This window comes from Botryllus schlosseri, chromosome 11 (assembly GCF_051294905.1).
Source record: "Botryllus schlosseri isolate E-star chromosome 11, Bs_hap1, whole genome shotgun sequence".
NCBI classification, from domain to species: Eukaryota; Metazoa; Chordata; class Ascidiacea; order Stolidobranchia; family Styelidae; genus Botryllus; species Botryllus schlosseri.
This window is the reverse complement of record NC_137246.1, coordinates 23190252-23212717: the sequence shown is the minus strand read 5'-3', so window position 1 is coordinate 23212717 and position 22466 is coordinate 23190252. Positions and strand designations below refer to the sequence as shown.

Sequence of the window (22466 nt, the reverse complement as noted above, 5' to 3'; positions counted from 1 at the left end):
CATAGCCGTTTTAACGCGTCATCGCCCCCCTATCGCCCCCTTCGCTATTTTCGCCCCCCGTCGCCCCTTTTGTCCATTTTCGCCCCCCTTCGCCATTTTCGCCCCCCTAGACCGCCAAATCGCCCCCTGGGGAGCGATATCGTCCACGTTGGGCACCACTGTTCTAGATGAAGGTTCTTAGCGGATGAAACCCTGCAGTTGTTTCGAAATTCGTTTCTGTTTCAATTTGAAATGCATGACCTGGAAAGCTTCAATACTATGACTATTATTGCAAATAAACTTAGGATATTAGGTATACCTTTCCTTGAATCTGAAACCTCGCTTCTAGTTTCAAGTTAAATGACAAATTTTATGATTTGAAAGGCTTTGAAGAATCTGGCGGCGAAATGTGGCTTCAGGTGGAAGTTAATTACGATATGATAATACGGGGAATTATTACGCAAGGAGCAAAAGACGGTGATTATTATGTCAAGTCCTTCAAAATAGCATATTCAGATTGCTGTGATACATGGAAATTTTTGGAAGATGATAGTGGAGCGGATTTGGTAATATAATTCATAGGAGATAAGAGATCACATTACAATGCTTAACTGTTTAACTTATTGTCACAGATCTTTGACGGCAACACAAACGCACTGACAAAGATCGTGCACTACTTCCCTATATCCTTATTCACAAAATATATCCGAATTTATCCCTGGACCTATCACAATTATGTAGTTTTGCGATTTGAGCTTGTTGGAAGCTGGACCAGAGGTAAAAATAGATTTAACGTGGAATTGTTTGCTTATTCCTTATTGCTTTGTTCAGATTCCACAATCAACCAGACTGATACAGACACCGAGGGTAAATGTGTCTCTTTTCATTTTGTAGCCTGATGATTACAATAATTATTAACTGCATTATTGCATAATTATATTAATATGGATTTGTTATTATGATTCCCATTCTATTTTATCACTCTATATTGGTCTCACTTGGGCTTTACAAATGACTTCATTGAATAGTATATTCATATTGAAGTGAACCCAAATCTTTTCGACTGACACTCGTCTGGGGTAATCGTCAGCAATAGTAGAGAATTGGAAAGAACATTGTATATCAACAATCATATCACAAAATATGACGTCACCAGCATGAAATATCGAAGAAGAGAGCGTTTAATGTGCTATTTGTTGACACAGCCTTGGCTGGTGTGTTTTGATAAAAATCAACTCAAAGGCGCACAAATGAAAGTGTTAACGGCCCCTTCCGACGACGCGAAATCTGTTGTCTCGATAATTTTTCGCACAAGCGGGATTATCCAACAGATGCTTGCCAATGGCAGAATTTATGGCCTTAGTTTGCTCCGCATCCAACTTGAGGGGATGAGTCAATTGTGAGCTTATCACTCAGCGTGAAGTGTGTGTTCCAATAAATCAAGGGACATGCTGATTTATGCGTTTGTGCAAACGCGTTGATGTTCTTGCTACGTGGCCGCGATCTCAGGGGCACTTATATTCGTAAACTACATGACTTTGTTAAAATGCGGGAAGCACGTCTTCACGTGTTGCTAGTTGCTGACGACTACCCCTGACGAGTGTCAGTCGAAAATATTCGGATTCATTTCAATGTAAATATACTATTCAATTGTATATTGAAGTTCTGTTCCTCCAAGAAGCTCTTCAAATAACTGCATTATATTGAACTACACTAATCAAGTATATCATAGGTCAGATAGGTGGGTTCGTGCCGCTACATCCCAGGAGGGATAAAGTTTCCACAGCATAAGAATTAGGAGTTTTGAAATGATGAAAATATTAATAAAACTGATACCGCAAAAGTGTTCCTATGAAACATAGGTATCAACTTTTGTTTACGTCTCGCCCTGTTTCAGCAAATGTCATATAGTGGCGCGTGCCCCCCTGTAGTTAGTAGCACGAAGAGCGATACGTAGATGTTGAATTTGCTGCTAGATTACGATATCTATTGTTCCAAACGTGTTTCACGCCGTATTTGCTGTGCTGAAATATGTCACATGGATGACAAATCGGTGTGAAAGCAACCACGCAACCCGCTTTTCTAAATTGTATTCACAGATATTTTCACGTAAACACAATTTTGATTCCATATACATGTCGCGCAAAGCATGACGAACGTTTTGGACTTCACTGAACTTGTGACGATCAAATTCTTGTTGGTACTTCGTGAAAACCCAACGTAGCTGATTTCTCTGTTTCATAATCTCTCTCTCACTCTCTCTCTATGATACTTCTACCTGACAATAAGTAAATCACAAGATATTACAAAGTAGAAGTAGCGGACATTAGATTGACTTGAGTAGGTACTGCAAGTAAGGGAAGCTACTTGAGCACATGAAAAACTAGAAACTCTGTTCTTGACTACCCCATTGACTATCTCCTGCCTGATCGTTTTGAACCCTTTCTTGCAAAAGAACTTGAAATCATTACTGGATAATATAAACGAACAGTGATTATATCATTTGTAAATTTATTCATTTGAAATGTATGAGATGGATATATGGCTTCTGGATGATGATGCATACACCACACACTAAATGCATGTAGTGGCGAAGATGGCGAGTTAAACGTAACTTTACTGGAATTCGAAATACTTACGACAGTGCTAGTACCTTAGTGCAAGTTTGACACTGGAATATAACTAGAATTTCAAAGTATTCAGGAATAAGATATGTCACAACAGGGTTGTAACTAGGGCTGGGCACAATGATTCTAGTACTCGAATCTGAATCGAGTGATAATTTTAATGATTCGAGTTGAGTAGTAAAATACCATTTTACTAACGAGAATTATAGTTATTTTCCACTGAGGGAGCCTTGAAACCTTGATTGGCCGTGTCGCAGCATACGAGACATAGCACAAAGCTACAAACGTTACTGGAAGTAACACATTTCCGAAGACATGATCATCTCACAACATCGTCAACAAGTGCAAAATACAAAAGTATCTTTAATGTGACGGGGATAACAGGCATTATGTTCCTTGTGGTGACATAAAAGGTACATATTTAAACTTTGAACCGAATCACTCAGGTACTCGATTTTGCCCAGCCCTAGTTGTAACCCAGTGACAAGATTCCGAGTCACAAGTCAATCTCACTTTTGTAGTTTTGACTCAAGTCAAGTCAAGTCATTTTCAATTCACCACCGAGCCAACTCCGACTCCAAGTCAGTCAGTAGAGGCTTGAGTCCGAGTCATGGTGTTGTGCTCACTGGTCAGTTTTGAGTTCAATCCGGTTCAACCCACTTCTTTCAACTCTGTTCGAGAGGTATAGAATGGCTCGCATTCATAATATTGTAATTTTTTTCAGTCCTGACAGTTTCTGGTCCTATTTTCCAAGTATCAGGATTGTTAGAAGAAATGCCAATATTGTGGTAACTTTACCGTTGTTCGAAGTCACAATGGAATGTCTGTCTTGGCCGTCCTAGTCTCGAGTCATATGACTTGGTTCGAGGCATGCACAATGACTCGAGAACAAGTTGAGTCAATAAAGAAATTGGCTTGAGACGAGTCAAGTCATTTCACCCATTTGAAAAAAATGACTCGAGTCAAGTCGAGTCACCAATAAATCGTGTCTCGAGTCGAACTCCAGTCGAGTCATTACAACCATGTTTTATAATCTCCCGTATTCCACTATATATCACTGGGTAAAGAATGTTGAAGTATGCAAATAGGGTGTGATGAATTTCTACTTGATAAAATCACAGTAAATCGAGTTTGAGGAATTGTAAGCGAATTGCAATAGTATTAGGCAATCAATTACCTATGGAAACTTGCTTACTTTTTTTGCAGATGAATGCTACATTGGAGATCCTGGAACATATAGAGGGACTCTGTCCGTCACAGAAAATGGTCTAACCTGTCAGAAATGGGCATCGCAATCACCTCACATACATCTTAAGTAACGAATCAGATACCATTCCTTACTTTACAAGTTGAATATGCGACTTTTATATAATTAATGTTCGTATTTAATAGGTTACAAAGGTAGTCTAAATAGTTAAACAAGTTGCTGAGCATAATTAAATATGCTGCAAATGATTTCACCCTTGTAGAATTAGTGAATCTGACATCAAATTATTGCTACCTTGTTTAGCACTCATCACAAAAGGAACCAGGTTTTCAAACTGTTTCAACTTTTTCATGCAATAAAGTCATCCAAGAGGTTACTGATGTGCTCCAAAGAAAATAAATTACACTGCAATACCATACCAGTGGAAACATATCCGTAGTATTTATGTATGATAGGCAGTGATGTAATAAACAATATACGAGATATGAGTATTTCATTTTGTGAAATCATTATGGTATAGTAAAGATACAGCATTACTGACGTGATATCGTGTGTCAGAATTGTACGTGACCGACACCCGTATGCATTAAGCATAACTAGGGTTTGAATTAGAGAAGCTCTTTGAATACTGGCCAAAGGTATATGAAACATATATCTACCTTTTGGCGATATTGAAAATATATCTTATAAAATTCAGTTACAAACTATTGCACCCTGTTGCCCAATCACAGCCATATATGAAATATCACTATAGCCCGGGAGTGATATTCTTCAAAAGACATAATTCGTCAGCCAGCAGCAATAAGTTTGATGGAATTAGTTTTACTCCCCTTTGAAAAGCTCAGCCACAATCTACAATTTCAATTTTTAATTCATTTGATTTTGATCTAATTTTCTGAAATTTATATTCAAGAACTCCAGAGAATTATCCGAATAGTGGCTTGGTAGAGAATTACTGCCGAGCACCGACTCTAACAAGACCCTGGTGTTTGACAACGTCTCCAGGTGTCAGAAAGGAATACTGCGATGTCAGCAAATGCGGTATGTTAAATATATAATAAACCCTAATGAACAATTGTGTAAGATATATATTTTTACACCTATATCAAGTGTATAAATGCATTCATTAATTCAGAGGGTCATATGATATCTTCGACGCCTGGTCGACAGGACAGCATTTAAATAATCATCAATCACATGCACAAAACAAAATTGTATGATATAAACATTGAAAACTTCCGCTTCGAGAGGCGGATCCTTATGTTGTTCAAAAAAGATTGGAACATGATCAGTTGTGTAATCTCAGTTAATGCATACATAATATTGTGTAGAGCTTTCAAATATCCCATTGTTTCATGTGACTTATAATTCCCAAGAAATTGGTGTTCCAGTTTATTAGGAAGCTTGACATGATATTGCCGAATTTACCAACTTACTAGCTTCGAAATCATCTTAGCAGTGTAGCTTCCATGCAACTGCTGAGTCCCAACTGTTGTGGAATGGCATTAGACAGCCATCAGAGAATCCTCTATCATGGCTATCGTCCTCCAAGACAAAATTCCAGCAGTTTCTACTCAATAAGTGCAAGCCTGAGGTTGAGAGTATTGCTTTCCCATTTGTATTGCATCTTTCTGTTTTTCTCAATCAGCATGCATGTACAGTGTACACGATTTGTACACTTTTGCAGGGTTATGCGATAATCCAGTGGTTCTCAACCATTTGGCCTTGCAGCACCCTCTGAAAGGGAAAAAATAGTTTGCAGCAAAATAGCACTTCGAGTACCATGCAAGGAGAGATAGCAGAGTGGTACGTTGCACCGCTGTAACACCAACAGGTAGTGGGTATGAGTCCGACCGAGATCGATTCCGCAATCCCTGCTCCTTTAAGTATTGGAGGTTTATCTCGACAAGTCTGAGTAAGTGGTGGTTTATACAAAGTCTGGAAGGAAAGTGGCTCCTGCTGTAAATTGGTGTATCAGGAATCATAATAAGCAATATATAGTTCAAACTGACCATAGATATCGAAATACCATGTACATTACAAACAATGAGTACGCTGCCCCGAGTGCAAGAATTGGCAATATGATTAAGGGCAATATGAAGAGCAATCTAATTACATCATGTCATTGCTTGGCTTGAGGTTCTGATGGTGGTAACTAGAAGATAAGGTCAACATCTTCTGCCAGACGCCAACATCGCGATCCAATTACTCAGCTGATGATCTTTTGTTTAGTTATCTTCTTCCTAAATGCTACTATATGGGGGTGAGTTGACGTTGCAACACCAGTGTAGGCCCTGGTTTTATTCTTGGTAGTAGCATGTTTTGAAGCTTCCGAGATTTACCTGAGATTCTCATCCATACGTCGCTTAGCTTACATCAGACTTACAACAAGGGCTCAGAAATAGATCTGATCAAGGACAGTTTAAAAAAGACAGAATAGAGCGACGAAGCCTAAAACAAGAAAGATCAAGATCGTACATCGTTATGTCGGTGATTAGGCTGAAGAGGATGACAGATTGAGAGACCTTAGTTTGTCGTTTTGATATTCTCCTATCTGTTCATCTCATTGCATCGCATTGTACATTGCGTGTCTTTAGGCAGATAAAACTAATAGAACCGCCGAATATGCTATACTCAGAATTTGGATTCCTTACTTTTTGCTATGCGTCAACCTTGTTTACCACATTCTCTCATGGCACCACTGAAAAATCCAATCAGCACGCTAGTGCGTCATGGCACACCTGATGATAACCACTGCAATAATCAGTTCATTGAAGGATATATTTTGTCATGATTTTGTGTTTGCTATAGCCATTTGGAATCCTGTCTTGCTACTTCAATTTCTTCATTTACATTTTCATGGGTAGTGTTTTGAGTTTATGTGGACCGAGCAAGAAATTCTCACTGATTTCCTCTTTTTCTTCCTTGTACCACAGATATGGCATTTCTGCTCGACACCGGCAAATCGGTTTCCATAGATGGCGTTGAATTCTGGTTGATCAATGGTGAAGATCTCACAGGTGTTGCTGCAGAAAATGACAGGAAACTCTGCAAATTAGGCGGTGGCGATTTGGCACACAAGATATTCGAAATGCCGAATGGTGGCAGCATACTGAGGTCGGTATCACCTAATTTACTGCACAATCTCCTTACTGAAATGCATTTTTTGACAGGAGTATTGCTTTGAATTATACGGAGTATCTGGACTCATCAACATATCTGTTTTTTGGTACTGGTTTGACAAGCAACTTGGCTCCGAGAGTATACCAATTCAAAAATAAGGTGAATGAAACATTTATGCCAGAGAGGTAGAGGATTGCGCACAATGCACCGATGTCCTACCTAAATCAGCACGGTTCAGGAATTCACTGATATTGTAAAACCATGCGAATATTGGCAATATTCTATAGTAATTGATAACATCCCTAATATATAATAGAACTACATTTGCAGTAGTTTCTAACCTTTTCATGGTTGTGACCGTTTGTCTGGGAATTTTGACGCCTCAAGAGCGAGCTACACATGAAGCCCAGAATAACCACAGACATTTCATGTACCGGCAAGAATTGAGCCTGGTCCGTCTGCGTAGTTAGCGGCTGATGTCATCACTACAGCAACTCTCCCGTTAAGTTTTACTTGATATGGACGCACACCTATTTTTGTGTTTTGACGCTATTGTTTATTTTAGAATATTTTGTTATTTAGGATTTGACACTTTTCATTGAATGGACTCAGGGTGAGCCGAGTAATGTATTAACGGAACGTTATGTCGGCATGACCAGTCTGGGTGCTTCTGACATGGAGGTAGATTATACTCCCATTTGGCTATGTGAAAAACTTCATGAGAGTGCTGGTAAATAGATCCTAATTGTGGTATAAATCATCAACACATTAATCGATTGTGACTAACATTCGTGTTGACAGGAGCTCCTTCAGATGATGCAATATGCGCATTTGGATATACCCTGATTGGTAAATTTTGCTACAAGGTACGGTGTACAAAATGCTGTGAATATGAGTGATTTTAAAATGATTTTTTATTCCTCATAGGTCATTAAAACAGCCAGTTTTCAAACATGTCATGAGATGTTTGACTATTGTCAAAATGAAGGATCGGTTGGAATTGACCTTGATATTTCTGCAGATAAACATGCGATTAGTCGCATGTTCACCATATTTGGACAGACAAACTATAAAGGTACCGGTGTTCATGAAATTCAAACCGAGAAGTGGAGACATTAGACATTCTATATTGTAGTAGTGCATACTGTCGTCTTAGTATATTGATTATCTATACAAGACATCTGAAAGTATATGATTAATTTTAACAGAAAGTTTGTTAAGAGACTTTACCTGAAACAACTAACCCCATGGTGGCTGCTAATCTCATACCTAATCTAATACCAAAAATGCTTTGTATCGACCTGTCTTTTGTTGATCTTGATGCAAATAATAATACTGAACTCAGGCTATATAGATGAAGACGTAGTTGCACAGTAATGCTTTCTCATCTGATGCTCGAGAATAGACAAGGGGAAAGCAAATTTACTGAAGATTATATAATAGAAGCAGTCAGAAAAGAAGAATTATACAAATAACCAATCGAATGAAAGCATACAATCAGAACTGCTAACTAGTGAGACAAATACAAATAAATGACAGTGGAATTGAAGATTGATATGCTAGGTAGCATCATCACAGCAATATAGCAATATCATATTGCTGTAGATTTTTTACTTTTAATATTTCGAATTCTTCAGAGCCTAAGACCGGAGTAAATTGATGGGCATGGTTTTTAAGTGTGAAATCACCATATCTGTCTGGCAGTATAGTGCTATTAGCCGTGAACGCCATTTAAAGATTAGAGTATGAGATAGGTATTGAACATTTCTCGGGAAGGGCACTTACGAGATAAATCCATTCAGAGAGAAATGTGTCATGACCAACCCACTCAAACTATAACGAAGAAGAAAAGTTACTCCTTTTGTTGGTCAATTGGTATAGTGAAAATAATAGGTAAATGAGTCTTACAATTGCCTGCACTGAAGTTTTCACAGCCCGATTTTGCAGATGCTATTGGCTGATAATGTCCCAGGTCGCACAGTATAACGTACTGCTGATATGTGGTCACGGAGGTACTAATGCCATCAACCACTCCATTGTGCTGACATGTTCCCGCAAAATGTTTCACCGTTTTCTTCCAATGTTCCTAAATGTGAGGTTTATTCTATGACACAGTTTGCAATACTGAAGGATTTTCGGATTGCCGCGACAACGCATGGAACACTGTACAATGTGTAAATCCAATGCTGTACGCAATATGCAAGCAAGCACAAGGTAAGTTGACATTCATGCCTTTTCAAATCTACTTGAAATGCTAGAATGTTTTTTTTTTGGCAGAATATCCTTCACTACTATCTTCAAATGAATTTGGTCAAAAGGTGCTTTCAGAACAATATACATCGTCGTCATACACAGAATCTAGCCCACCCTGGTTGGTTCCGCAAGGTCAATGTAGCTCATTGTGTTTTGACGACTCCGATCACGAGAGGTAACATGTAGGACATTTTTATTTGCATTGTTTTAAAACAAGTTACTTTCAGATGGGTTCAAATTGATCTCACCGAAACGCGTCTCATTCATTCGGTATCTTCTTACCGACCGACTGACGCCTGCAATTCAGATCCAACACCTGCTATTGAAGACATTAATGACAAAATTGAAAGTCGAGCTTTGAGAATTAATCTTGTGACTATCACTGATTTCCAAGGCTTGACGCGCGACAGCGATTGCGTTTTTCACGTAACTTATCTAATAAAATCGACGCGTTCTACACAATTACTTGAACTTAGTCATTTTCAGACATTCTCGGATGGCTCTTGGAAGTGTCAGTTTTCTCAACCGCTATTGGGACGCTTTGTTAAAATAATATTTGAGAAATCGAGCACCGATAGCTGTGTTACCATTGATGTGAAGGGAGAAAGTCCTCGAATCAAGGAGCCTGTTTATTCAAAAAGGTTTTACTTTCTACTATTTCAAACTTGTCAAATCCATTTTAGGGTAGTCTCAATTTCAATAAGACATGCTCTTTTGATAGTATTATGACCATTTTCAAGCGCGATTTAACTTGTCAGCAATATCTGCTTGGTCAGGTATTTTGCTGTTCTAGGTAATTGAGAATGGCTACATAATATATATTTTGTAACTACTACACCACCATTAAAAAACATTGCCACGACTAGCTTGTTGTAATTGCCCTGTTGATCCATGACAGAACAAAAAATATTGGTATTGACGGTTGGCCTGTTGTTTCAATATTAGCTGACCTGTCTGCCTCATTCCTATTCATTTTGAATTATAATTTTAACTGATCGTGGGCACTCAGCAGCACTAACTAATTGACAGATTGCTACCTAATTTTTATCACACTCCCACTCCAACCTAATTTATAATTATACCTCAACTCCGCACCTGCTGACAAAAAAGCTAAACATTCTTCTCCTACCTAAGCATTCCGCATTATCGGTTGCTGTTAGTTTGGGATGTACTTTGGCCCTAGTCTGTTATATTGAGTATCAATATCGCCGGTTACATCCATCATATGATTAGTATTGGTGCCACCAAAAAGCCTTCTGACCCATTGCGAATTTGTCTTAATCATCTCGTTAGATCCCAACACCAATTAGGGCCTCTCATTTTAATGCAGGGGTGGCCGTAGAATGAAGCTTGAGCAGCCGCCAACACGTAATTCAATTAGTATGTGTTGGCAGCCGTCGACATGCAAATTTAATTTACGAATTGACTCCCGAATGTTTGAGAGATTTTAATTAATCTTGAAGCTTTCTTCCTCCGAGGCGCAATTCACTACGACTTCATTTTTCGATTTTAACATAGTAGCGCCCTTTGTAATATGAGCTCCATAGTACACATGCGATCAGCAGAGGAAAATGATGTGCCCCATATAGAAATATCAACTTGGAATCGTGTGCTCCTCACGAAAGAAATTTGTTTCTGGTTCGATTGGGCGTTTCCAATATCCTTCCACTATACCGACAATCCTGGTGGGAGGTCAAGGTCATCAGCATGCAACGAAGTGACTACCAACAATTGACCCACCCGAAGATGTATCATCATTTATAACTTGAATTGAACTTGCCCTAAATTTCCGTAAACACTCCCGACATCAACTCTACCGGAGAATCTGATCACATGTGCTGAGAAAGGATAAATATTTGATAGTAATATATGAAACTACTAATAATAATGACGCAATTCATTCGTGCATCTGAAAAAAAATACCTCGGGACGACTCCCAGTTACTATTCATGACATGACCACCCGCTATTTCGATACATATAGTGAGTCTATATGGAAAAGTGTATTAGTCCGGAGTTCAACGGAAATGGACATGGGCAGTTTGACATCGGTACCTGGCATCAAGTTAGTTCATTACGGCTATGCCCCGGAATGCGGCCATAGGCTACATTAGTAATCTAAATGTGGCCTTGAATAGCAAAAAGATTGGTCACCCCTAACATCTCACAGTAATTTATTATACATGGAAATATGGAATGTAATCCATGGTAGCAAAATGAACCCCTTTGAATGTCAGCTTGGGAATTCAAGGTATAATAATTCATTAAATAGACGGCCATGCTGAGCCTTTAGTGACAAATGAATAAGACATTCAAGTGTGTTTAGCCATATACTATTTATATGTTAAAGATTCTTGCAAATGAGCATGAATAATGAGAAGTACACTCATTTCGAGTCTCTCCAAGTTGATAACGCCGACCTATGCGCTTGGGAATGCATCAAAAGGAAAAGAACTGATACTTGCAGGTAGCCTACATGAAACCAAGCTTATTTCAAAAAAATGAAGATTTTGAAATCACAAACTCACCCGCATTTTCTCATTACAGGGTCTACACGTTTGATACAGGCAATTGTAAGCTTTATTCTCTGGAGAAGGTAAGAATCCATGATATATATATATTGCTATTCTCTGATTTACGTCATTGTTTCTGTTTAGAGTAATGAGATTACTTCCACACCATTCATCTGGGCCGATTACCTATTGGGTATAGTATACATCAGCTCCGTTTTACCATATGATATTATGCATTTCTTGTGCATTTTTGTCCTCAGAGCTTTTACACAATATGAAAAGATACACGAAAGGTCTCGATCAGACGAGCATTCGTCGGAAAATTCCAGGTGTTGCAGTGCTCTTATTCCCTTGACAGCACCCGTTATTCGCACCTTATTTTCCAAGGTTCCCTTATCGCTGGTTGTTTTCGGGATAATGTGTTTTCTGACGGTTCCCTCATTCACCACTCGCCTTTGCTGCCTTGGGAATGCACTGAAAAATGTTTTTCATTGGGATACGAAGATGCCATAATGAAAAGTATTGGGTATTGTTACTGTGGCTTGGTAGATGCACAACCTATTGCAGTGTTATCAAACTTTGATGACTATTGTGCGGTCCCATGTGCGGGAGACCATTCAACACGTTGCGGAGGGCTTGGTTATTCCTTGGTTTATCGAAAACCAGGTGAGGTGTTATAAGTTATTATTTTAAAAACTATTTCCAAACCAATAATACTACTACGCTTTAGTCATGCATGTTTGTGCTGGGAAATTAATAGATTTTATTTCAACAATTTTGTGACAGTTCGGTGTTATCGGGGTCATCTTCTTCGTACTGGGGATTCTCATCTTTGTCTGCACACGACAATGAAGGACTTTCACGCAGCTGAGAGAAGTTGTACGAGCAGGATAACGGGAGAGGATATTTTTAGTGCGATTACATCCAAAGAGGCGTTTGATTTTATAAAGGTTTGGTTTCCCAGATTATGATAAACAGGCTTCGCTGCGTCGCTGTTCTGACAATTTTTCCAATAAAAGAGATGTACAGTGTACACCCGACCATTACCTGTTGTCCACTCACCAAATTTCGAAGTATTGGTAGGAATTTGTTGAAATTCAAAGCAACTAGCTATTAGTTCCTGGCTTGTAAGGAGAAGACCCTAAGCAGGTAATTTTCCCTGTAACTAACTACACAAAATGCCATTCATAATGGTGAATATGACTGTGATATCATGAAATTCTCTTCTGCCTTCAAATCAAGTCAATATAGGTCACCCTTTGTAGAAACACTTATCAGATAATTTACTCAAACATTTGTTCACGACACGTCTCGATTTTTAGACTTGGGCGCTGAAAATGGAATCCTACGCGAAGCCCATTGGCACTTACGTTAAAAGCATGAAGATATGGTGTGGCAGACTTCGCGAATTCTTGGTAATTCCACCATGGGTACAATGGGCTACTAATCACCCAAGTTCGAATCAAGACTCTTGTGTTGTTCTTGTGCTGGTAAGAATATAGTATATTGGTTAGCACCAGTTAGTTTGCTGCGTTTTCATGAATCTACGATCACATTTCAGATGATGGAACCAGGTAAGAGACTGATTAGTGCAGTCTTAGAAACAGTGAGCTGCGACAATGAAAACAATTTTTACATCTGTGATCTTGGAACGTGCGATGGCAATGGTATCTGTGAACGATCCGAATATGCACAAGGTGCGTGAATGTCTTGTAAATTATGTTATACCGTATTTGTAACACTGGTGCTAAGATGCACTTTTTAGGCCCTTTGAATAAAATTGGAGTGCTTGAGTTGATTCGCCTCTTTCCAAAATTCAAAACCGGTTTAGGTTTACTTACTCATGAGTGCTAGTATTTTCTCGGATTTTAAAATTGAAATTAAAAAAAAAAACAGCAATCGAAGTATTTACTTATTTAATTAAATAGTATATTCATATTGAAATGAACCCAAATATTTTCGGCTGACACTCGTCAGGGGTAATCGTCAGCAACTAGTAGAGAATTGGAAAGAACATTGTATTTCAACAATCGTATCACAAAATATGACGTCACCAGCATGAAATTTCGAATGAGAGAGCGTTCAATGTACCATTTTTAGGTGGTACCATATGAATATACTATTTAATTGTATATTGTACCTCCAAGAAGCTCTTCAAATTTACTTATTTGTGAAAGTATTTTCCTATGAATACAGAAAGTCTGCTTTGCATCAGACTTCACATTTCACCGGACACAATGATGGTAGACTATGCAGCAAGGTACTAGAATACGATCATTGTGACATAAAATTTGCAAACAATGTACGGTATGTCTAACTGTGCTGCCGTCTGTCCCCGGAGACGATGCTTATAATTGACCTCCACTAATGTTATCTCCATGCATCGCGAACCATTGACACCAGTTCCCGTCCCATGAAACTATAGGCAAAACAGACCAAATCAAAATCTGTTTACAGTGTCTATTGCGAAATTTATTTCAAATTGATAGCCATTTTAAGTTAAATTTGACATAGCGCCCTAGTGGTATTTTAGTTGCACGTATATTATATGATTTGAATGAATGAATGATGTAGATCCGAACGCTACGGTGTCAAATCACAATTGTTATATTTGGAGTAAGTTCCCGTTATCCATACTGTTATTCAGATGAGAACTGCTCCCCACTCAAGAGTACTCACGCATACCATTCTTCAGTTTATTGAACGGGCCACTACCATAGCCCTGACCTTGGCGGCCGGTAGCCTTGAGTACTTTTTAGATATGTTCAAACATTCGATCCGATTAAAATCCAAGGACTTTGACTTTACCTATCACTTATAGCAGTGGTTCTTAACCTTTTTTCCTCCAGCGCCCCCTTTTTAAATTTATCGTGCTCCAGCGCCCCCACCTCATATTGTAAGGACTGTATTAAAGACAATGGGTAAGAGGGAGGGCCGTAACAGCACTTTGTTAGCCCCTAAAAATGATTTTCTTGCGCACCCATAGCGTGATAAACCAAACTTTTGAGGGCTTTGCCCTCAAGAACCCCGTCGCGTGATTTCGATGGTCAGCAAAGTCTTTGTGCCCTGGTCGCCCCAGGCGCCAAAATTTTATATAATGCATGAATGAATAGGTGCTAATTGCATATATATATCGCTATCAACTTTTTATCCCTTCAGCCCACGTAATCAGATTTACCAGTACCGCTGAGTGAGCTATTTTATTGGAAAATAAAGGCCACGTAATCAATAATTGAACATATTCGGGCGTGTTCGTTGGTACAATTAATTCATCACATGTTGTTATTTTGTTACCTCTTGTCCGCTATATAGTCAAAAGATAATGAAACGCATAAACGTATTTAACTAAAGTAAGCACACGATTCAAAATAGGTATTTCTTCACTGACAAATAATTTTCTCTGATGGATGTTATTTGTCCTGTGGGGTGCAGATTGCGACGACATGATAATTCGGCACGAGCGCTTTAAGCACCTATGGACAATTAGATTTATATACATCGAAATTTACGGTCAACCGAAGGGCAATCCTCTTCGGCTAAGGTTTTCTCGCTGACGATCTTTTTGACACACTTCTCGGAGTCCCATATTGACCGGAACTTCATATGTCTTCGTGCATCGCGCCGTGGTAATGGCCGACGCCGAAATGCCTATTTTTATTTTCTATAGTTGTGCGTATTCTTCCGTGGAAGAGTCGTCAAAACATGATGTGTAATTTATGTTCATTCACCGAAATAATTTAGTCCACCATTCGAACTCACCGATTGGGGATTTGGGTTGCAGCAGTTTCGGTCCTGGTAAGAGGTCAAAGTCCAGTCGGTATTTTAGAGACTTTGATATTGTAAATATTTCGCGCTTTGATCGCGCTCGAGGACCATTAGACTATAAGAAACCATCTAATTATTGTTTGTGGTAATTCAGGGTCAAAACAAGGTTGTTATAACAACCTAGAAAGCGTGACGGCAGTGACGGAAAATTGACGATCTAAAAGTACGCGCAATTCGTTTTACATAAATTACAATAACCCACTACATTTATGAAAACATATGTAGCAAATATCGTCGCGTAGCGCGACATGTTTCGTGGAATGGGATTTGACATGTTTCGTGGAATGTTAATTTGCTGTGAATACTCATTAAGGATATGTCATTGTCCTACCACCACTGCGAAGCCATTTTTCTTCAGCGCCCGCCATATCGCCTCCCTGAGCCCAGCGCCCCCCATATCACCTCCCTGAGCCCAGCGCCCCCCATATCTCCCCCTGAGCGTTTCCACCCCCTTGAAATATGCAAGCGCCCCTTCGGGGGCGCTGGAGTCAAGGTTAAGAACCACTGACCTATAGGAAGTATTCATGATGTGTCTTTGTCTAGTATGAGATAGGAACAGCGGCGGCAACCTGACTAGCTACCATAGCATATCATGCGTTACAGTGCATCTTATTTGGTATGTTATTGTTTACTGTGTATTTTTTTACAATGCATGTGTTGTGTACTTGCGTATGGACAGTCGGACACCATTTAAGTTGTTTTGAAGACTTCATCCTAATTCATTACACACTATAATGAATATTCTCCTTCATCTGGCCACAAGAAGCCATTCTTTGACCTTTCGATAAAAACATGATGTTTTCATATAAAATTGATAAACCTAATTGGTTAATAATTAAACTTGTCTCGTATAGAATCCCACCGGACAGTAGAGTTTGCCAGTGTCAAGGAAGATTTCACCTGGTATGAAGGCAGGGAATACTGCATCCAGCAAAATAAGGATCTTTGCCATTCAAGCGAAATTTGTCAAAATGGAACTGTTGTATTTGCAATGCAAGAAGCTAAGATCAGTTCTCCTTCGAATATATGGGTGCCTATTCGGTAATATACATAATTATCTTCAACTAAATTTATATATTGTCACGGTGAAATCAAAGTAGCTTATGCCCATTTTTCACATTCTGAGAAAATCAAATTTTTGTAAAATTTAATTTGCGTTCGTGTATATATTGACCAGTGTCCTGTTTGGAACAGTGTGACAAACATAACTATTAACCCTGGCCAGGATATGGTTGAACGCAAATGAAAATTCTACAAAAAGATAATGGACATAAGCTACTCTGATTACGCAGCGGCAATATAGTTAAGGTAGTATAATTATATAGTATTTTAATATTGAAATAAACCCGAATATTTTCAGCTGATACTTGTCAGATGTAATCAGCAGCAACTAGTAGAGAATCGGAAAGAGCATGGTATATCAACAACTGCATCATAAAATATGACGTCACCGGCATGAAATTTCAAATATTCGAGGTGAATAGATCTATTTTGATACAAATCGATTCCAAGGCTCACAAATGGATTTGGCTTTTATCAAAAGGCGCCAACCTAGTTTGTGACTACAGGAGATCGAGTGGTATATTGAGCTTGAGCGATCACCTCGTCTCTATTATTCGAAATCTGATGCCGGTGACATCATATTGGCCACCTCTAAATTTGGTAGCTGAATACGAAATAAAAGTCTGCACCTACGCCCAGACGACCAGACTTACTCATGGCTTATTTGGGTAGCTGATGACACACATTTCAGACAAGATTAGAATACGTGTTCCGCCGATTCGAGTTTGGTCCTAGGTTTCAGGATTTATTAGCAAACGCACAAAGCGTCTTTCACATGGTGATGACAATGTAGATTTTTCTTCCGCCACAGAACTGCTGAAAAGTCTAGTACTTTCATGATGAACACATTGCATAGCCACTCAGCAATACCAACTAGCATCTTCAAATTAAGAAATGTCACCATGGTTTATTTACAATAGATATGCATCGAACTCATAAACCTTCACTTGAGTAATTTCAACCTGCCACAAAACGTTCTGCTTCTGTAGGAATTTCATTACAGAAAACGTGTAATAATTGAGTTTTCAACGATTTGCTGAGAAGATTCACAAGCCATAATATACATTGCATACAATGTGGTCTTGTGAGGACTACTTAATTACATCGTAACATTCCACCTTTTTATGCACTATAGCAAAAAGACATCTGTTAGCTGGAACTTTGTCCGAACTCAGTATTAGTCAAAATAGAGCATCGGTGTATGTGATAGTTAAAATTCAAATAATGATGGTTGGCGTTATTAAACAAGTTGAAGTTTAAGCACTACTCAATTCATTCTTTAAGAATGCCCCTTAGAATCTTTCAGATCCCTCTAAGAGGGACATGCTTCCACTTTGTGGACCACCGCTCTAGCTGAATTTTAGAATGTCGGGTTTGGCAGCTGTGTTGTGGTAGACGAATGGGGACCGGGATATACTAAAACTGTAAACTTCACCTCCATGCTATTTTTTGCCAGAGACACTCTTAAAGACTGGATGTATCTTCAGTCTGAAGGAATATACCGGTGCCAATCTACTTGGTCCCGTACTAAAACGGTATCCTTTAGTGACACGCCTCAGGATACCGGAGCAACCCGGCGGCTATTTTGCTGCGGTACGTAAATCAACTCTTTCCTCCCGCGATGGTATTAAATTTTGTGATTTTGAATCAGGAAAATACACGGGAACCAGGCCAATTCCGAGCCTTCGGCCTGATATCAATCCGGGTAAGAAACGGCATGGGCCAATAAAATTTGTGTCCCCAAAAGATTTAGGTATATACATGCATTGGATTGGGGACAGCGGTACATCCTGTTGTAGCGACTGTTTTGTGGCGACGCCAGTGAAGATGCCTTCACACATTGTGACCGAATTTTACTACACTTACAAAGGTAATATTGAAATTTAAAAAAGGTTCGGTATTGATTTGTTTATGAGGATATTTATGTTGGATGCAGTTGGTAAAAATGTAGGTTGAGCTGTATCTGGATAGCACTAGTCAACTAGTGAAAAGATTGTGAATATTATTCCCATCCGCATATTGCGTTACATACCTCATCCAAGTTCTGAAACACCATTTGATATTTCTGCTATCGTATAACTGAAATGTCCTAGAATGTATTTCTGGTATGGTAAATGTGAATATTCATATTCGACAGTAACAGGAAATTTTCAGTGATGGAAATCAAAGACATAGATGTTCTCATGTCAAAATACAGATCCTAGTAACCGCGATTTCGCTAAACTCATTGAAGAGCTGAATCAAGGACTCCAGTAGATCAGTGAGGAAGGCTTCTAATGCTGTACAGTGACAGATAAAGTGGATTGTAATTGATGTGTAAAGCAACCGTCATGACGGCCATACGGGACTAACGTTCAAATTTGCCCATTCAGAAGATCGGATATGAACTTCTCTGGTTTTGAAGATGAGATTCTCTCATGTTAAGCTATATTAATACATAGTGTGTAGAGGTGTTGGGTAGATCATGATGTTTTCTGTCTTTATATTTTTATTCTATGAGATTCATCATTTTCTCATCAGATCATAATCTGGATGCCACGGAAGTCTCTCTGGAAATGGTGGATGCACCCGGATATTTCTTGACTTATTGTGACCAAGGCCCGGATACTGTAATCGTCGCACGGCATTTTGCGACTAGTTCCAGTTACTTCTTTCATTTACAGCCAACCGCTCAGGTTTGAATAATTTGCAATTCGTCAGCAGCGGCATTGATGGGCGGTAATAACAATGTTTTGCAGAATTGCTTCAAATACGCAATAGCAGACAACCCTTCGCTATTCGTCAATATCACAGAAGACCAGGTTGTTGCAACTACTCCAGATTCAAACGATGATGAGTTTTGTCTCAGAACTTCTTACGGTGTGAAACTTGTTTGTTGCGTTTGCATGTATTCGGCTTCTACAAAAGTTTCAATCTTATAGGATTGCATTTTTTTGACGTACCTCCGAAATTACAATCCTGGCAAAATTCGCGAGACTTCTGCAATCAAAACGGCATGAGACTTTGTGAAAGTACAAAGATGTGTAAGGGAAACCTTCGCAACGATACGTTCTATCCTCATCGGTACCTATCTTTCAATTGCACTTGAGGAAAAGTACACAATGCATCGTCAACATCATGTCTCTCATTGCACAGGGATTTCTACAACTCATGGCTGACTGTGGATAATTCCACTGGTGGAACCCGCGAATGCAATCAATCATTTCCAAGGTTTGGGCTGCTGCAAGGAAAATGCACGCCATACGGTGATCTTCAAGACAACTTGTGTACTGTCAGGGGTAGTGTGCCATGTTGCGGTAAGCGGTAATAAATTCTTACTGCTTCAAAGTAGGGTCTGTAATTGTGTGTATATTCATGTCTCAAGACTCCGCGTCGTATGTTGAAGACAATAACGAAGAACCATATGATGATATCACCCTAACCCTGAGCCGTAAGTGCAATGACTTTTCTGATAGAGTTGATTTTTGAATTTGTTGATTTCGTTCCCAAGCGGGCCTTGCACTGGAATATGGATATCTATCCGAATTGGATCAATATGATGGCTCTACGGACGGATCCGGTTCGGATCAATCGATTGATGAAATAAGTGTTGTCAATGAGAAGAAATGCTTCCAAATTACGAGCTATTCTGGTGAGGTCCTAATTGAAATGGATCACTATCTGCTATATATTGGAAGTGAATGACCAATCATGTTATAATCCGTAAGAAAAGAATGTACTATTGGTAAATCCATGATTCAAAATGTGTTTGAGGATATTTCGGATACGCATACTCGAATGAGTCGAAGTGCACTGGAATTGATCGGGAAAGATTTCAAAATCTACGCTCGGAATTATCTTTGACGGAAAACCAACGACCGATTAAACTAGTCAGGATTTCAGACTTCGATAGTAAGTATAAGTTTGGTACAGCCTTTCCAAAATTCATTGGTACTCAAATATGAGTCGAGTGTTGATTAAAATGACTCATGACTCGAAGTGACCTGTTGCACACGGCCGCATCTGTGTACGGAAGTAACATAGCTGTAACTGACGACTGGCAGGTGACATTGTCACTAGACCCTATCATGGCTGGCACACAAAGGATGCATCAAACTTCACATGTTAGACATTCCACTAGAAATTGCTCTTGCGGGAATGCAACGATTCCTATATCCAAAGCATCAGAGATGGGATTATTTATTGAAATTTGGTGGCTGAGACTCCGATCAAGATAATCTTATATGTACTCACAATATTTCGGGCATTCAGTTGGTTGTATTTTTATGTTTCATTGGGCTTGGAAGTAGTGAATGTTATGACACTCCCACTTATAAGTAGCTACAGTCCTGAAGTCAACCCCATTTTGGCTGGTAAAAGGCAGTACCGGTACACTATCTATCATATGCCTTCACAACGAAATTTTGCTTTCTTGTGTGCACATTACTGCTGTGCAGCTTGATACAAAAATAAGTGTGAAATCTCAGCGTGAAAGACACATTCCGAGATTTGCATTGATTATTCATGTAGACTAGGGGGGCTCCAACAGTTTTTGACACTGTACCATTATGAATTTTTGGCATGTATAGCTTACCCTAAAATATGTTGCGTCAAGTACATGCGATCGAACGGCAAAACGCAACAAAGTATCTATTTACATTTTTATGTCATTCTGCTGATGTGATGTCAGTGCTCATGAAATTGTTTTAAAAGGCACACGCAGTAATTATATGCTATTGAAAGCAACATTGTTGACACTGCTGGAGTCAACTTACCAAACTAGACCAGTCCCGTAAACTATATCCTGCCCACCAAAGCGCTGAAGTTTGCATTAATGCTAATCTAATCTATATATTGCTTTTTATTATACTATCTTCTTTTACTTTTCGTTTAGTGTGCATGCCTCTTCTTTTCATCGCCTAGGCCAAGGTGGGTGTCTGATTCCAAAGACTACTCCAAGTCATTTCGCCACATTCCTATCTTTTCATTGTATCTCATTTTTGTGGTGTATTGAACTGATAAAAATTGCTAACAAACCGAATTAATGACACTGGTTATGGTGGTACTTATCCGAGATCTACATCAGGCTATATAGTAACTCTTATCACCGCGGTAGTAGATAGCACAGAGATTCACTTCAGTTAATGTAGATGTAGTGAGTAACGTTACAGGCAATGTAAAAGCAACAAGAATTAAGCCATAAACTTGTTTGTCGCATAAACGCTACAGTACCAGGAAACTGATGTTGCACGTATGCCTCTTAAAATTGTCTCACGTACCCCAGTTTGAGAATCCTTGATATGAATAGGCCGATACTGGTAGGAACAAAAACGGCCAGGCAAGTGATTAGCGTTTTCATATCTAAAATTAGGCGATACTACATTCGTAATTTTACACTCGTCCTTTTCTATCATGGTGAAGTGAACTCAAGTTAGAATCCTGCAACCGGTAATTCAAATTCTTTCATGAGTTTCGCGTCACATGATATCACACTGTCATTCGAAATAGCAGACATTGCTTCTTCATTCAATCGCGTCACCAGGGGCCTAAAAGGCCAGACTTGGATAACTAGATAATTCTAATTAGACTAATTAGAGGCAAATGCTGTAAATCTAATTACAAACTAATTTTTGAAATGCTGCTATGCATTAATCTAATTTTGGTTTTCCTGCAAATGCTACAGGAGAACTGTATAATTCTGAACGAGCCAAGCTTGGCGTATGGACATATGGCATTCTTACTTAATTTAGTCTTTGTTATATTTCTATTTAATTAGGGATCTAGCTCAATTTCCAAGTTTTTTGTGAATTCAGTAATTCTTATCTAATTTGGAAAATCTGAAAATTCTCAGTAAGTTCAACTGTGCTAAAGGTGGCCTTTCCCTCTCAAATTTTGCAAT

General features: G+C 39.0%; 1 protein-coding gene across 1 annotated transcript in view; it reads left to right on the top strand.

The window, feature by feature from the left end:
- Positions 1–22466, top strand: part of LOC145450077 (uncharacterized) — a 75965-nt gene that overhangs the window by 6355 nt on the left and 47144 nt on the right. The window contains exons 12-43 of the mRNA XM_080328556.1: positions 364–545; positions 612–756; positions 811–846; positions 3813–3921; positions 4727–4854; positions 6750–6930; positions 6987–7095; positions 7519–7666; positions 7738–7802; positions 7864–8011; positions 9052–9150; positions 9214–9364; positions 9417–9615; positions 9676–9830; positions 11539–11655; positions 11736–11784; positions 11846–11894; positions 11962–12030; positions 12089–12367; positions 12488–12651; positions 13024–13191; positions 13263–13398; positions 16381–16567; positions 18045–18181; positions 18240–18458; positions 19109–19263; positions 19327–19447; positions 19510–19651; positions 19724–19884; positions 19953–20018; positions 20079–20219; positions 20342–20479. Coding sequence (XP_080184682.1) covers positions 364–545; positions 612–756; positions 811–846; positions 3813–3921; positions 4727–4854; positions 6750–6930; positions 6987–7095; positions 7519–7666; positions 7738–7802; positions 7864–8011; positions 9052–9150; positions 9214–9364; positions 9417–9615; positions 9676–9830; positions 11539–11655; positions 11736–11784; positions 11846–11894; positions 11962–12030; positions 12089–12367; positions 12488–12651; positions 13024–13191; positions 13263–13398; positions 16381–16567; positions 18045–18181; positions 18240–18458; positions 19109–19263; positions 19327–19447; positions 19510–19651; positions 19724–19884; positions 19953–20018; positions 20079–20219; positions 20342–20479 — 4353 coding nt within the window. The remainder of the gene's footprint in view (positions 1–363; positions 546–611; positions 757–810; positions 847–3812; positions 3922–4726; positions 4855–6749; positions 6931–6986; positions 7096–7518; positions 7667–7737; positions 7803–7863; positions 8012–9051; positions 9151–9213; positions 9365–9416; positions 9616–9675; positions 9831–11538; positions 11656–11735; positions 11785–11845; positions 11895–11961; positions 12031–12088; positions 12368–12487; positions 12652–13023; positions 13192–13262; positions 13399–16380; positions 16568–18044; positions 18182–18239; positions 18459–19108; positions 19264–19326; positions 19448–19509; positions 19652–19723; positions 19885–19952; positions 20019–20078; positions 20220–20341; positions 20480–22466) is intronic.